The following is a 13,353-nucleotide window of genomic DNA, read 5'->3' on the forward strand; positions in this document are numbered from 1 at the left end:
AATTCATGTATCTTGACGTTGATGCATTCCTGGGTAGATGTGGTTGCTTGTGGAGAATTAATGGGCAAAACAAGAAGTTACGTTTTGCACGGTTGTTACAGGTCAACATCAATGAAACTTGTTTCTTTCAAGTGACAGAGTATCGTCAGTAATTATGTTTCAAAGCTGTCATTCTGCATCATTGCAATGAAAGCACATGCAGCGCAACTTTATATAGGATTTTCTGTAGGGTTTAATTCTTGTGACAATTGACTAGATGAAGTACAGGCAAGCATTTCACTGTTACCATGATTGAGCATCAGTCAATGTGACCTGTTTTTTTCCCATCATTCAATGGGATATCAAAGTCTCCCATAAGTCACTGGGGCCGGAGTTATCCAATGAAACTTTGTTGACAGCTGATACCATGGTAATGAGTTACCATGACACCATTTTGTGACAGTGCAAAACTGCCATGGTTGCAAAAATGACATATTTCACTACATATCTGTGAAGTCAAAGTACAGCTATGAAATTATACACATTTCCAAGGTCTGGAATACAGCACTATCTCATATTGTGCTGACGTTGATGTTACCAAACCATGGTTCCTCAACTTCCAAATTGACAGTGATAGCTTACAGCATCATTCATCCTAACCCTGCCTGGTATACATAGAGCCATTCAAATATTAGTCAACCATGCCAAGAGGTCCTTTGGTTTCCATGCTGTACGTCCATTGCATAAACTATGAGATAATCCAATTTTATTAGAGAGTTCAAAGACAATAATGGCAGTGCGGTACACCCAAATTAAAAATGTGTTTTGTAAATATGGCAGTTCACTTCTTAATCACTACAATGGATAATTCTAAGAGTGGCTTCCAAAGAGTGGCTTGTTGTTGGAACATTTACATACATTATTCTTATCTCCACTCACCACACATTCACAATCAATTAAAGACAAACTGTACATTTGGAAGCCCATAAATTTGCTTTACAGGCACTGGATTGCTTTAATGTCAAAAGATTTCATTCCATTTTTCATTGCATCATTACAGTTGAAGACGCTACAGCTGTGGCACCGAAACAAAGGCCATGCCATATCTATCAAAGGTCAACAATAAGGTCAATGTTATTTGAACAATAATTTTTAAAGAAATCAAAACATTTCAGGGTAGTGTAACTTACAACATAGATGCTGGTCAGTCTATTTCATCTATTGGTGGAAGTAGGCCAGCTAGATCATGAAGTCTGCCAAATACATTACAGGGCCAGTAGCTGTAACATTTGATGATTTTTTTTCACTATTTTTAATATTTCTTTATGTCAACTACACTTTCTTCTTGTACTCTTCATGTTGACGTACACAGCATTCAGCTCATAAACTTGGCCTGTATATGTGTAGACTGTATTGTTATGGTTGAAAAGTGAATTCTAGTCCAGACTAGAATTCAAATATACACAGTATAAGTGCATTTTTATATTGAATTATGCTGCATTGACAAGCTAAATAGTATGCTTTACAGATTAGAAAAAGAACTTGCAGTTACATCAAAAACAAAACAAATCATTAAATGTTACAGCCATTGGCCCTGTAGACAAAAATGAAAACAAGAGTGAAGTTAATCAAAAACGTTTTAGAATTAATCTGGTTTTCTTGTCATGATTTGTCTTTGACTTTACTTGATTACATCAACAGCACATTGCCAGCAAAGGGTCACTGAACTTTACAAGCCAGTATTCATCTGATAAATGTATTTTCTCAGACATGAGTGTTAATGCGTATTTGTTACTTGACAGGTTCCACTACAAGTTTTACATGAGAGTGTATAAATAGAATGCATTTGGCATCGTATCAATGCCAGTCGGTCTGACACATGCAATCTGCCATCACTAAGTCAAGACCACTGTGTCATGCATCCCCATGCATTCAAAACAACTATACAAACTGATGATGTAATTTCATAAGAAAGCAGCGAAGAAAATAAATGAATATTTGCATTGTCACTATGACACAGCTGTTTCTGTGAATGCCAGAATAGTCATACAAATCAAAATGTGACCGCAGAAATTCATGTATTGAATTCATGTTCACGTAAACTTGTAGCCAAACCTGACCATTGTTCCTATTCGTACACATATCACATCAAAAGTGGTCCAATAACCAGTATCATTCAAGGTAAATAAATAATTTACCGAGTCTAAGAAACAAACAGAAACTGACAATAACAATAGGGTCATCTTGAACCAGGTGTCCGCGATGTCTAAGCATACCCTGCCAGCATGCAACACCTGTCAAGATTGACATAAAGTGGTAAATTTCATATCATTCAGCAAAATCATCAAGTTACAAGCAATGCATCTGTTTTGATGTGGATTTGTTAGTGGTCCAATAAATGTCAACTTTTTTATTCAGCAAGCATTATGCACTATGTGTATACTCCCACGCTAACCTTAAGTGTGAAAATTGTTGATTGGTCTGATGAAGACGTACACAGAAATGTACAATACACAGTTATTGTGAATTATCATATTGATTGTATTTGCAAAACCACAGCTACCTGGGATTCATTTTAGTTTCATCTCTATCCAAATACAAAAAGTGATCTCAAAAGTATGACAGAAGGGAAAATGGAGTGATATTTGGTTGTTTTATGTGGCATTACAGTGTAACAATTGTGCATTGTGATGGCCAAGTGTTGGCATGACAACAGGACATGAGATTGAACTATAAAGTGAATTGAAAGTATGAATCAAGCAAGGCACTGAAAGGCAGTCTGAGTGATAGTGTCACAGGGCATTAAGAAACATCAGCCTGGGCAGTATACCTGATGTAATTTTCACTCAACTTTTGTATCATTTAGTCTTACATTTTCTGTTACAGGCCAAACTGAGTCTTGATTGCCGCGCACACGTTTCAATTATCCACAGTCCTTTACAAACATTAATTGACTATCTGCACTGTGGAAACTATAATACCAGTAGAGATGTTTCTTACAAAGTGTACTGCTTGCCTTATCTACAGACACGACTGAAAAAAGATAGGAATAAGATTGTGAGGACAACCATAACCAGATAATGGAATTCTTAAAAGAATATTTCAATTTTTAAAGTTTTTTTTCATAAATTTGAATGTTAAAACGCATAAAATCACATGATGATGGTATTATTAAAACGATTTCATGTTATTTTGTCTTTGAGACAAGACATACAGGAATACCGGTACTCTTTTAGAAATTAAATGTAATATCATTTGACAATGAAACTGTTCTTTCAGAACAAAAAATCATAAATTTACAACATCAAAACAAAAATGATAGCAGTCGCTAGCTCTGTTATTTGAAAATTTCTACTCTTTCTTTACAGTCATCAACATTCAACATTTTTCCTGGAGGTAAAATTTAACGTTGATGTACAATCATCAAGGTTTCTAAACATTGATTACAAAATGAATATTAATTAGAAAGCAACATGGTGCATTATTACATGTTGTTTGTTTATTGCATTATCATATCTAGTGTTACCTTTAGTATTTGAAAAAGTTTTTTTTTCAACACTGACACTTTGATATGCAGAGACGTTGAATCAAATATCGCATTTGACATCCATGGTATTGTAAGTCAATCATTTCCGATATATATCTATATTGTGATAAACCATACCTCTCTATTGACATTGGCAGATGTCATTGATCAGCCAGTCAATGTGTACTACATTTGCAGTGTAGCACAGTTAAACATGTACATGCTGTAAGTAGGGAATGATTTCGTTTTCAGTATTTCATACCAGAATTTCACTATATTGTTATACTCTAATAGCTATAAACGGGTCGACTGAAGATTAGTGGATAAACCTTTGGTTGTGAATGGAGAGGGATGTTAGGGGGCTCTAAATAATAAATGATGGTGTGAATAGACTCCCTAGATTATTAACAATTCAAACATTTTTTTGTGTTCACTCACCAGATAAGCAATGGGTATACCAGTCCAGCCAGTTCATTCAATGCATCATAGACAGTCGAGAAACTTTCTCGACTGTCTATGAATGCATGTACTACAACTTGTTTATTTATTGAGAGAACTGCTCAATATCACCTGGTATACTGTAGCTGGGTGTGGTCTACTGCTTAAATAATTACCTACAGCAACACTGGACAAATTCATGAATCAGAAACAATGGACAAAATTGCAAGTGACCCATTTCTGTTGTATGAAACAGATCTGTACTACAAAAAATTCACACAAGTTCTTCTAATGGTCTACAAAAGACGTTTCTGACTGAGTCAAACAGATTCTAAGTATATTGATTGTAACTTGGCAAACAAATTCACTTTAAAGCTTTTCCTGGAAGAAGTAATTGAACAGAGATTGATTAGATAGTTTTAATTCTGCAGAGACACAGAAATGTAGAGACTGAATACATAGAGATGATAACTTAGATTGATAATGATCAGACTCTAGGTACTAGTTGTATGAAGAATGTCCATATTGAATGTACTAATGTAACACAGGTAGTCTATACTAAACTGCTATAAGCCAGACAAACAATACCAGTGTTCCCGCTAAGGCTTATTTGCGCGCTAATTGCGCAGTGTCTCCGACTGCTCTCGCAGTGAATTTTCATGTTTTGCGCAACTTTAGTCTCAGTCATTTCAATCAGTATTAGTTTTGGAAACGATATTAAACTCAGGGCGAAATGTGCGATCTCAGCGCAGCGTAGATTTTACTTCCGCGTTTCGAGTTAAGCGCCCGTTGGTGGCCCAGTTGCCACCAACGTTCGTTGTACGTTGTGACGTACCTCAATAAATTAGCATATACATGAACGGACCCAGCTGTGAGGCAATCAGGTGTATCTCAAGTTGCGCACCCTCTCAAAACCTTAGCGGGAACACTGAACAACACTACTCCTACTAACAGTAACTATGGTTGGACATACTGTACACACTTTATATTCAGCTAGCTTTGCTAAACTGAATTATATAAGACCAATATACTACTGCTAATGTCAACAACAAAATGTCAATACATTAAAATTCACATCATTGCTAAAGGATATAGCAACAACTCTAAAAACAACATCGTAAAACAATATAATCTTTGGTTAGAACAAAATTGTATTTAAAAGTGGATTTCTCTGTGGACCAAATTGATTAATTTAAAAATCTGAGTTGTTCTAGATAAAACTTTGAAATAGTACTTTTAAGGAAATAGAGATCTTTCAGACCCATTTCACATATGCTTAAATTAATTCTTCACTTGACAAAAATATGCTTTTGCCAAAGATTCAATTACTGCTCTTTGCTTTGTAAATATACAATGGAGTGTCCTGATACTCACCCCTATACAATCAGACTTTGGTACAGTCCCACTGTGTTTAGCACGGCGGATGCAACCACATACAGGGCAATGGGGAATATGCTACTATAATTAATACTAACTCTGCTGAATAAAATTGCACCTCAGAGACAGATATTCAGACCATCAAACTTTAACCCTTTCACCACCATGGTTTGTCCCAAATCCATTGTTTTCTATGGTAAAGTTGGACCTGTATACAGGGAACTGGGGGTGAAAGGGTTAACAATACATTTTTGGCCAACCACTTGTCAGGGTTTGCTTTAAAGCTCATGTGATAGATATATTTTCACAAGCTATTTTCGTGAAAATCAACAAGTTTACTTTCCCCAGAGAGTTAACACAGTTATGGCTACTTTGAATTTCATGTGTCAAGAAATATTGCGCAATTTTTCTCTCAAGTACAAAATATGCATGGTGAGCCCTGATTTTTACTCTTCATTTCAAAGGTGAATGGTTTAAAGTTTCTCAATGCCGAGGGAAGAGTTAAGTCTTAATTTCAAGTTGCAAACTACTGGGCGATGAATTTATGAAAGGCATAATCTATTAAAAGAAAACACAACGAAACGACACCAAAATTTTCTGTACATCATGGAAGTCAGCCATATTAAGTTTTTCTCTTCATACTCTTCAACTTTGCTTCTCGATTTTCTAGTTTCTTCATGTTTTCAAGAATAATAGCATTATTTGGTTCAAGTTTCAGGGCAGCTTCGTAGTGTTGCCTGGCTAGATCAATTTCATCCTTAAAGAAAGAAGAAAACACAAAATATGACAACTGCAACAATACTAAAGGCAGTATAGCAATTTATTTAAGGCACTCAGGGGAAATGCATTCAAACACAAACCCTGAAATCAATATAAGCTGAAATTTTTGGAAAAACCCGATTTTGAAACTTAACAATTGAGTGTTTTCAGAAGTTTTTTGAGTTACAAATTGCCTCAAATGAAACTTTGATAGAGTATGTGAAACTGGATATTTAAGGGTTTGGTTGATGACACGTCATATTTGAGCATGCCTTTCTTTGGGGTATTAATTACTTTGTATCCAAAACTGACACGGAACACGATCGTGACCTCTCAGAGTCACTGACTATGAATCTGGAACATGTGACTTGTGCATCCCTAATACCTTACCTTTATCACACTGAGTTGGAACTCACCGCTATTTCAGAATCATGATTGGATCACTTTCATGTCACATGACTGCTGACTTACCTGCATATGATACATAGCACCAAGATTCATCTGTGCTGTGGCAAACTCTGGATTGGCTTCAACAGCTGCCTTGTAACACTGCAAGTCAAAAACAAAAACCCTTCCATTTATTTGATGAGTGTATGAAAAATTAATCAGATCTTTGAAATCTAAAAGTGTACCGGTATTTCTCAATTTGCTATGGCTGGGTACTTTGTGAAAGAATCAAATAAATAATACATTCTGTAAAATCTTGATTTTAATCCATAATTGATGTATGACGTGCAGAGATAATTTTGAGTAAAAAAAAAAAAACATTCTTGAGGACAATAATCACAGTTTTACTTGAATTGTATCTTTTGGCTAGTTTTTCAGAACTTTTGTTTTGTGGTATCCCTACACTATCTCCATTGAATCCCTGAACTGTAATTTAATGCCAAGTATTTAGCATATCAACACAACCTATTATGAGCATAATCTCCATTGTTGTACTTGGGCCTCAGCCCAAGTACATTTGTTTTCATTCCGTGGGAAAAAACTCTGTAAGGTATAACCATTCCTGGCTGAGACCAGGGAGGGCAAAATGTCTTGGCTTCATCTTTCTTGGCATAATAAATGGCGTAATGATGTTAACTGAATGGAAGTGCTGCTCTCAGCCAGTCTTGAATAAGTGAGATGTGAATATTAATGCTTCTCTATCTGAGTTTTTGCCACAAAATCTTCTGAATATAATCAAAATGTGCATCGAAATGCAACAATTAATGCACCCTCCGTTTCCTAGGCGATGGCACGACCCTTGCTACACCCACTGGACGAGCCAAAGTGGGAGGGGTAATTTCAGTTTGGTCGAACAAGAGGGCTCGAGACCAGAATTTAACATTTAAACTTGAAACATGTTTAATCGCTGACAAGATGTGGACTAGTGTTAACCGAAGTAAAATTGTGAAAAGGAAAGGTTTTATATCCCGGACACAATGAAAAACATTACGACTGGAAACTGTACCCCAAGTTGAGAATAGTAATGCCCACAGCGATGGAGAACACTTATCCTTGAGCTGAGAAAACCAGACCATCATTTCGAAATAGAGCTGCAGATTCGAGAAGCTCGTTCAAATAGCTAGGTACACCCCATAAAGGGGTGGTTTCGAGTTTTGAGGGCAAATTTCGCCTCCTTCATATAGAAATCGTACGTTTGTTTTTCCAGGAGAACACACCATTTGACACAAAATTTGCATGTAAAGGGTCGCCAGTAAGCACGTGGTCAAATCTGGCATAAGAAACAATATGAAATGTTGGGTAAAGCCAGTCCAAAATAAACTGATTTGAACTTTTGTGTTTTGTAATTTATACCACTGCAGTAACATTACCTTTTTTTGACAACATCACACAATGTAATACGTTTTGAAACTGAATACTCCGACGTATTCTGTGTCTCCTTTGCTAAAAAATACGGTATGCCGATTACCATGTAAGGAGATGATGACGTCAAGACAGATTTGTAGTGTGTTTGGTCCTGGATGGTGCACGAAGTTTTGTCAAGGTAGCTTGTGTATTTATTTCCTAAATGGGAGAGATTAGGGTCGATCTGAACGAAGGCCGAAGAATGTTATGATCCTCTAAGCGAGCTGAACTCTAACGCGAATGGTTGGATAATTTGGAGGATGTCTAGAATGATTAGTCTCATTAAGATTATTTGGCGGTCAGTATTGAATTTCAACTGCGTCACAAGTTTGCGAAATGAGTATTCCGTCGAACGGTCAACGAACGATATTTTAGAAATCTGGAGACATGGCACATCGCATTTTTATATTAATATTTTATATTTTACAAAAGATGTAAGAAGCAATGATTTTGTCGAAAATTCTGAAAAAAATATAGGAAGATTTGATCGCGAACACATTTTCACTTGGGGTCAACTAGCTCTGCGTACGATGCTGTGTGTTCCGCTACAGCTAATCGCCCCGCTCACCACAGCCCTGAAAAGACCCGTACGCGTACGTAGGGTCGGTGACTTCAAATCCATTTTGGGACTTGACGTAAAAAGCAAATTACTGCCGAAATTCATCGTTCTTGGGCCCAAGTCGTATCCCAGCCTACCTCAGCTACTCGATCGCTTCCAAAAATGACAGTCTTACAGTCTTTTATTCACTTCTCGTAAATAACCGTCGATGTCGGCAACTCTCTCGCTAGCCCTGCGTACGATGCTGTGTGTTTAGCTGTAGCACATAGCATCGTACGCAGGGCTAGGGGTCAACATGGGGTCGCAGCCATGTTGCCTCAAAACTTATTTCTGTCTGCACTCAAAACTCAAAAATGTCGGATATGAACCTGAAAAATCGATGCAATTTTGTCAAACTTCGGCGAAATTTCAGCATATAGACAAAATTTCATCTACATAAGCAGGGCTCGAAATTAACTTTTTACCCTGGTAGTCCCAGTGGGCTACCATTTTCTGAAGTTGGTAGCCCAGCGACAAGGTCTGGTAGCCCATGCATGAATGAAGAGGTTTTTTTGTAAAGAATATTTTATTTATATCTAGACGATGAACGATTTATTTTTCATGATTCTATCCAGTGATGAATTTTCTAGTCATTTGACATCAATACCTGCTGATCATGGCCTTAGGAGAACGGTATAGCATGTGTAGTGGACGACGGTGACGCCTCAAAGTTTGACGACCTATTCACACATACGCAGAGCTTTGATGTACGCAATGACAACGACTTTTCACTCACACGTGTAAACATAACATGGCTAAAAATAGATTGGCTATGAATTTCAGGATGACAACTTGGTACAGTCATGTTCCTAATACTTTCGTGGCAATTTTGACTATATTTCCCCCGGAAAGCTTAATGTATGGATGGCCCGACAGCTTTTTCTTTGCAGTTTGAATAATTTTGTGTCCAATTGTGATTGATAAATTGTGACTAAATAAATATGAAAATGAATTTTCATTGGCCATCATTTCTCGAGCCTGTTATCCAAGTACATCAGTTCAGATATAAATGATATTTTATTGAAAGTTTGTCGCAAAAAATTCGACATGTCCTTTCTGTGTCCAGCTGGGTTGACTGTATGATCGTCGGTATAGCATGTGTAGTGGCGTCAGCGATCAACATCATGTCGCCCACTAAGTAATTTCCTGTCCCAGGCTTTGGTAGTCCGTGTGGGCTACCATTTCATGGACTTTGGTAGCCCCAGGGAAAAGTTGGTAGTCTGTGGACGCGGGACTACCGCTAATTTCGAGCCCTGGTAAGGTAAATTTACTGAAATTTGATCGACAAATAATCCTGAGCTTGAACGTGACAGCTCGCCTTCTCCGGGAAGTCAAGCATCCAGCTGCTCATACACAGTTGCCCATATGGCCAGGTTTATGAGATTGTTTTCAAGCGACGGCGGCAGACCGTACGGGCTCTGGATATGAACTTACCGCCGGTGTAGCTGTAATAACTGTTGCGTTGTTTTTAGTGCCCACGGAGAAAGTCCTGGGGGAGTTATAGGTTTGGTCATGTCAGTCCGTCCGTCCGTCCGTTCACGCAGATATCTCAGACATGCCCTGGTCAATTTCTTTCAAACTTTGCACAAGAATAGTACCCAACCCCATACAGATGCACGTCGATTTGTTTCACAATGCGATCGAATTTGGCCGTGTTAGAGGACTTTTTAGTTTACACCCCCATAGACTCCCATGTATAAGGCAGTTCTCCATAGACTTTCATTTATAAGGCCAGAAAATAAAAATTTAGTTTCTCATCGTATTCATATTGCCGAAAGGATGCAGTGACACAGTTTTTTTGTCCCCACAGATAAAGTCCAGGGGGCTTATAGATTGGGTCATATCCGTCCGTGGGTCCATCAGTGAGTCCATCGGTTCACGCAGATATCTCAGACATTTTGACAAAATATCATGTGACCTTGGTGACCTTTGACCTCAAATATACATTATTGTCCATAACTCAGTAACCACAAGTGCTAAACCTTTCATATTTGGTATGATGGGACACCTTATGACGCCACATATTGTACCTCATTAATTATGCGCATATCTAATTTTGAGCGAGCCAATAGAGCTAGAGGTCTGATTTTTGGTATATAGGGATAAGTTAACAATATAATTTGTTTGACAAAACGTCACGTGACCTCAATGACCTTTGACATCAAATATAAATATTTGTCCACAACTCAGTAACCACAAGTGCTACACCCTTCATATTTGGTATGATAGGACACCTTATGACACCATATATTGTACCTCATTAATTATGCGCATATCTTATTTTGAGCGAGCCAATAGAGCTAGAGGTCTGATTTTTGGTATATAGGAATAACTTAGCAATACAATTATTATGACAAAATGTCACGTGACCTCAATGACCTTTGACCTCAAATATATATATTTGTCCACAACTCAGTAACCACAAGTGCTACATCCTTCATATTTGGTATGATAAGACACCTAACGACACCACATATTGTACCTTATTAATTATGCACATATCTAATTTTGAGCGAGCCAATAGAGCTAGAGGTCTGATTTTTGGTATATAGGAATAACTTAGCAATACAATTATTTTGACAAAATGTCACGTGACCTCAATGACCTTTGACATCAAATATATATATTTGTCCACAACTCAGTAACCACAAGTGCTACACCCTTCATATTTGGTATGATGGGACACCTTATGACACCACATATTGTACCTCATTAATTATTCGCATATCTAATTCTGAGCAAGCCAATAGAGCTGGATGTCCGATTTTTGGTATATAGGGATAACTATAGGGTAGAAATCTAAATATGCCCATCTAAATATTAGACATCTACCATCGAGAACAAAAGAAATTTGCTGTAATTTGAATATTTAAGGAGTTTAAGCAATTTCACTATAAATAAAGAACCCCTGCCTCAAACTCCACAAAAGTTGCTAGACATATTTTGCCGTTGTCATGCCATTGCTTCGTTTAATAACCAGTTAATCAAATGCCTAATTGACAGGAGAAAATTCAAGACCATATTTGAATAGTAGTATATATTGTCCTCAAAATTACTCTATCTCGGCCCAAGTACTCATTGCCTTCAGCAATACTGCCTTGTTATTGTTGAAATTGTATTCAAGTCCGGACTAGAATTCATTTGTAAAGAATAAACAATGATCACTACACACATACAAGCTGTGTTGACAAAAAGAATATTCGAAATTTCAGCATGACAAACGGATTAGGGTCAGACACGGTAGTTGATATACAGAAGCAGAATACTGAAAAACTTGCCACAAGTTACAGCTTATGTCCCTTTCAGTAACACCTAATTACACAATGTCAACTTTAGCTTGTGATAGAAAGTACATTTTAGAAAAAAGTACATTTTGTTACATCTATTGCAGCATTGTAAAGAAATGTTATCAAAGTTTCAAAAACTTTCTTTTCAAATAATCCACATCTATGGAATCACTAACACAGTGAACATAACAAGGTTTTTGGTGGCATAAATAACTTCATAATGATCAAATGATTATGAAATAACCTTCAGGGAGGTGACTTGGCACACATAAAATGTTGTCATTTTCTTTATGATTGCATGTTTTGTTGTATACAGTGACAGGAAAAGAAATATGAAGCAAAAAGTAGGGTTCAAATGCACCATAGCCATGTTAAGCATGAAAAATTCCAGCTCTCAAACATACAGGTATTGTGAGCTGTTTGAAGCCCCAGTGCTGCTAACTTTTGATGATAATTTCACCATTTTTATTTCAAATGTGAACCATATTTCCTTGTTCTTCTCCCCAAGAATGTTGATATACACAGTATCCAGCTTGTCAACTCAGCCCCTATGGTTGTAAACATCTTCGCTTGCCAAGGTCTCCGCTCCGGGCAGCTGGATGCTTCCCGAAATCAGACCTTGGCTGATAGACCCCCTAAATCGTGTTTTTTAAAGCGCCACCACACGACTGTATGTGACCAGTAAATAGCCAATCAGATAATCGGTTACTACGAATGTAGTAGTATAGGTCTTTTCCCACTTTTTTCTCGGTGTTACATTTACAAGTATTCGTGGTCGCTGTTTACATTTCATGCTACTGAAATCTACTGCTGAAATAACTGATGTGTTCAAAACGTCAAAACAAAGGCCCAGCCGCCAGCGCGTCGTACCGCAAGATATTCCCAGCTGTCGCTCAACTTGTAAGGTGAAAACATCAACCCGCCAAACTCAAAAGATCGCGGCGCGAAATAGAAAAGTTCTACCCGCCGAAGTAAATCTGTTAAACCACTAGTACTCCTCCAATTTTGACCTCAAAATTTCACGATAAACCCATTACTCAGACGTTGTTCAGACATTGTGGTCCTGTCAACTGGCGCGGCCGGCAGCTATTCTGTTGTTCATATCTTTGGAAAATTGTAAACATTGTGAGACGATGAACAGGATTTACCAGAACAGAACATCGACACGCCGCAGGAGAAACAACTAGAAGCATGGCTCGAAAACATGGACTAGGACTTTGTGAAATATGCTAGAACTGGAAATCAAAGAACCGGATTTTGTTTGGGTGTTGTTCAAAACAAATTGATCTATTCATACAGCAAGCAATATACCCCGGTACTCATCGGTGAATTTTTCATTGACTACTACCGGTAGTACAAGCGTCAGCAATCAATATAAAGCTTACTCATCGGTGAATTTTTCATAGACAACAAGCGTCAGTTTTTTCAAAGTCATCTTCTGCATTATCGCCATATTTATTTGTCGATTTTTTTGGGGGGGAGATATCTAACGCTTCACACGATACAAAGCCTTGCCATACATTTCGTAACCCACGATC

General features: G+C 37.5%; 1 protein-coding gene across 1 annotated transcript in view; it reads right to left on the minus strand.

The window, feature by feature from the left end:
• Positions 1–949: 949 nt before the first annotated feature.
• The window catches only part of LOC139151858 (protein O-mannosyl-transferase TMTC1-like), a 43,417-nt gene continuing 31,013 nt past the window's right edge, over positions 950–13,353 (minus strand). Inside the window, 2 exon segments of the mRNA XM_070724890.1 lie at positions 950–6,077; positions 6,551–6,628. Of these exon segments, the coding sequence (XP_070580991.1) occupies positions 5,943–6,077; positions 6,551–6,628 (213 nt within the window). The 3' untranslated portion in view covers positions 950–5,942.

Source organism: Ptychodera flava, chromosome 2 (genome assembly GCF_041260155.1).
Source record: "Ptychodera flava strain L36383 chromosome 2, AS_Pfla_20210202, whole genome shotgun sequence".
NCBI lineage: Eukaryota > Metazoa > Hemichordata > Enteropneusta > Ptychoderidae > Ptychodera > Ptychodera flava.